The 1519-nt window shown below is 36.5% G+C and overlaps 1 protein-coding gene across 1 annotated transcript; it reads left to right on the forward strand.

The window, feature by feature from the left end:
* On the forward strand, positions 337-1230 carry LOC109847582 (protein LURP-one-related 11-like). Its single transcript, XM_020416813.1, has 3 exons — positions 337-558; positions 633-869; positions 975-1230. The coding sequence occupies exons 1-3, from the start codon at positions 400-402 to the stop codon at positions 1107-1109; spliced, it is 531 nt and encodes a 176-aa protein (XP_020272402.1). The 5' UTR covers positions 337-399; the 3' UTR covers positions 1110-1230.

Consider the following 1519-nt stretch of genomic DNA (forward strand, 5'->3'; position numbering starts at 1 on the left):
ATGATTCCTCTCTCGATTTACTATTCAGAAACCCGCACGTGATACTGAGCTGTGAGTAAACGCATGATTACTAGGATGTCCTTTACGTGAAACTTCAAAGAATTTCAAAATTATTTTTCAAAGAGGCATCTTCTAATTCTTTTCAACTACTAGGGCCTAGCGTCATTTGCATGTGTTACAGAAATCCAACATTATATGTCGTGCACTTTTAGCAAAGGAGTACTCGCATCGGATGCTTCTGTTTTCCGTACAAGAGAGCCATGTATATAAAAGGATAGGATGATTTTCCTAACATAACACAAACTCGTTCGTTTTTTAGTTCTAATGGCTACTGTTTGTCCTCAATCACGCCTATCTTCTTCTTCTTCTTCCTCTTCTTCAGAAACAAAAATCTTTACAATGTGGATGAAATCGCTCGTGTTGAATGGAAATGGATGCACCATTTATAATTCTGATGGCCGGATAGTCTATCGTGTTGATAATTATGCTCGCAAGTCCAGCCATGAGGTGTACCTAATGGATCATGGAGGAAGGATACTTACAAAAATACTTAGAAAGGTAAGATACCAGGAAATACATTGTATATAATTTGGCTAATTGTTATCTGAGATAATCGCTTGTGATCGAAGCAGAAACCGAGAGTTTTTGGACAATGGGAAGGATATCGACGTGATAGATTACTAGCAGAAGAGCAAGAGCCCTGGTTTAGAGTTCAAAAAACTAGCAGAATTTTGAAGAGAGGTCGTCCTTTTGAAGCCAGAGTTACGGTTGGGAAGGGAAATAATAATCTCAGTTGCTATAAGATTCTTGGTTCACCAAGGAAGACTGAGTACAAGATAATAGACATGGAAGGAAAGCCAGTTGCTGAGGTATGTAGATATCTTGTGAATAGGTATCAGGAAAAGTTTTTAAAGGTTTAGTTAAAAGGGTCATTATGGAATGAGTTAAGCATGAGTTTGATTGGTGGTATGCAGCTCAAGAGGAAGCTTACAAGCTCTGGGATTGTACTTGGGGAGGATGTGTTAACACTAATTGTGCAGCCTAATCATGATCAGTTGCTGATTACTGGACTGGTGATTGTTTGTGGACTCATCAACCACATCATGTGATCTCATACATATTGATCAGTGCCATGGATATTAAAAACTTCCCGGCTCCTCTTTATTATTATCATTATTATTAAGAGTTATCCAATAGCACAAGGCATTGGGGTGAAGCTCATTACTTCCCTTTTATTCAGGTTTTTAAGATAGAAATATCTTTCTTTGTTTCATACAAGTATGAAATCAGAAAAGTTGTTTTGTAAGTGTCCATAGTTTTAATGAATAAGCATGAATATATATATATATATATATATATGCAAGTTAAACTTTGCTTATAATGAAAGAGTTCAAAATATTCAAATTTGATAGCCAAGGCATTTTATTATTCACCACAAAAGGTGACATACAAAAGCTTAAAGAGTTAGAAAATGCCAATTCCATGTCCCTACACCCTGGAATGACTCCTCGAATAGGAT

This window comes from Asparagus officinalis, chromosome 7, assembly GCF_001876935.1.
Source record: "Asparagus officinalis chromosome 7, Aspof.V1, whole genome shotgun sequence".
NCBI classification, from domain to species: Eukaryota; Viridiplantae; Streptophyta; class Magnoliopsida; order Asparagales; family Asparagaceae; genus Asparagus; species Asparagus officinalis.

Bases quoted from the DNA above. Each gene is read 5' to 3' on its own strand.
- LOC109847582 (XM_020416813.1), top strand. From the start codon at position 400: ATGTGGATGAAATCGCTCGTGTTGAATGGAAATGGATGCACCATTTAT. The intron at 559-632 runs GTAAGATACCAG...TGATCGAAGCAG, and splicing joins TTACAAAAATACTTAGAAAG to AAACCGAGAGTTTTTGGACA. The intron at 870-974 runs GTATGTAGATAT...GGTGGTATGCAG, and splicing joins AAGGAAAGCCAGTTGCTGAG to CTCAAGAGGAAGCTTACAAG.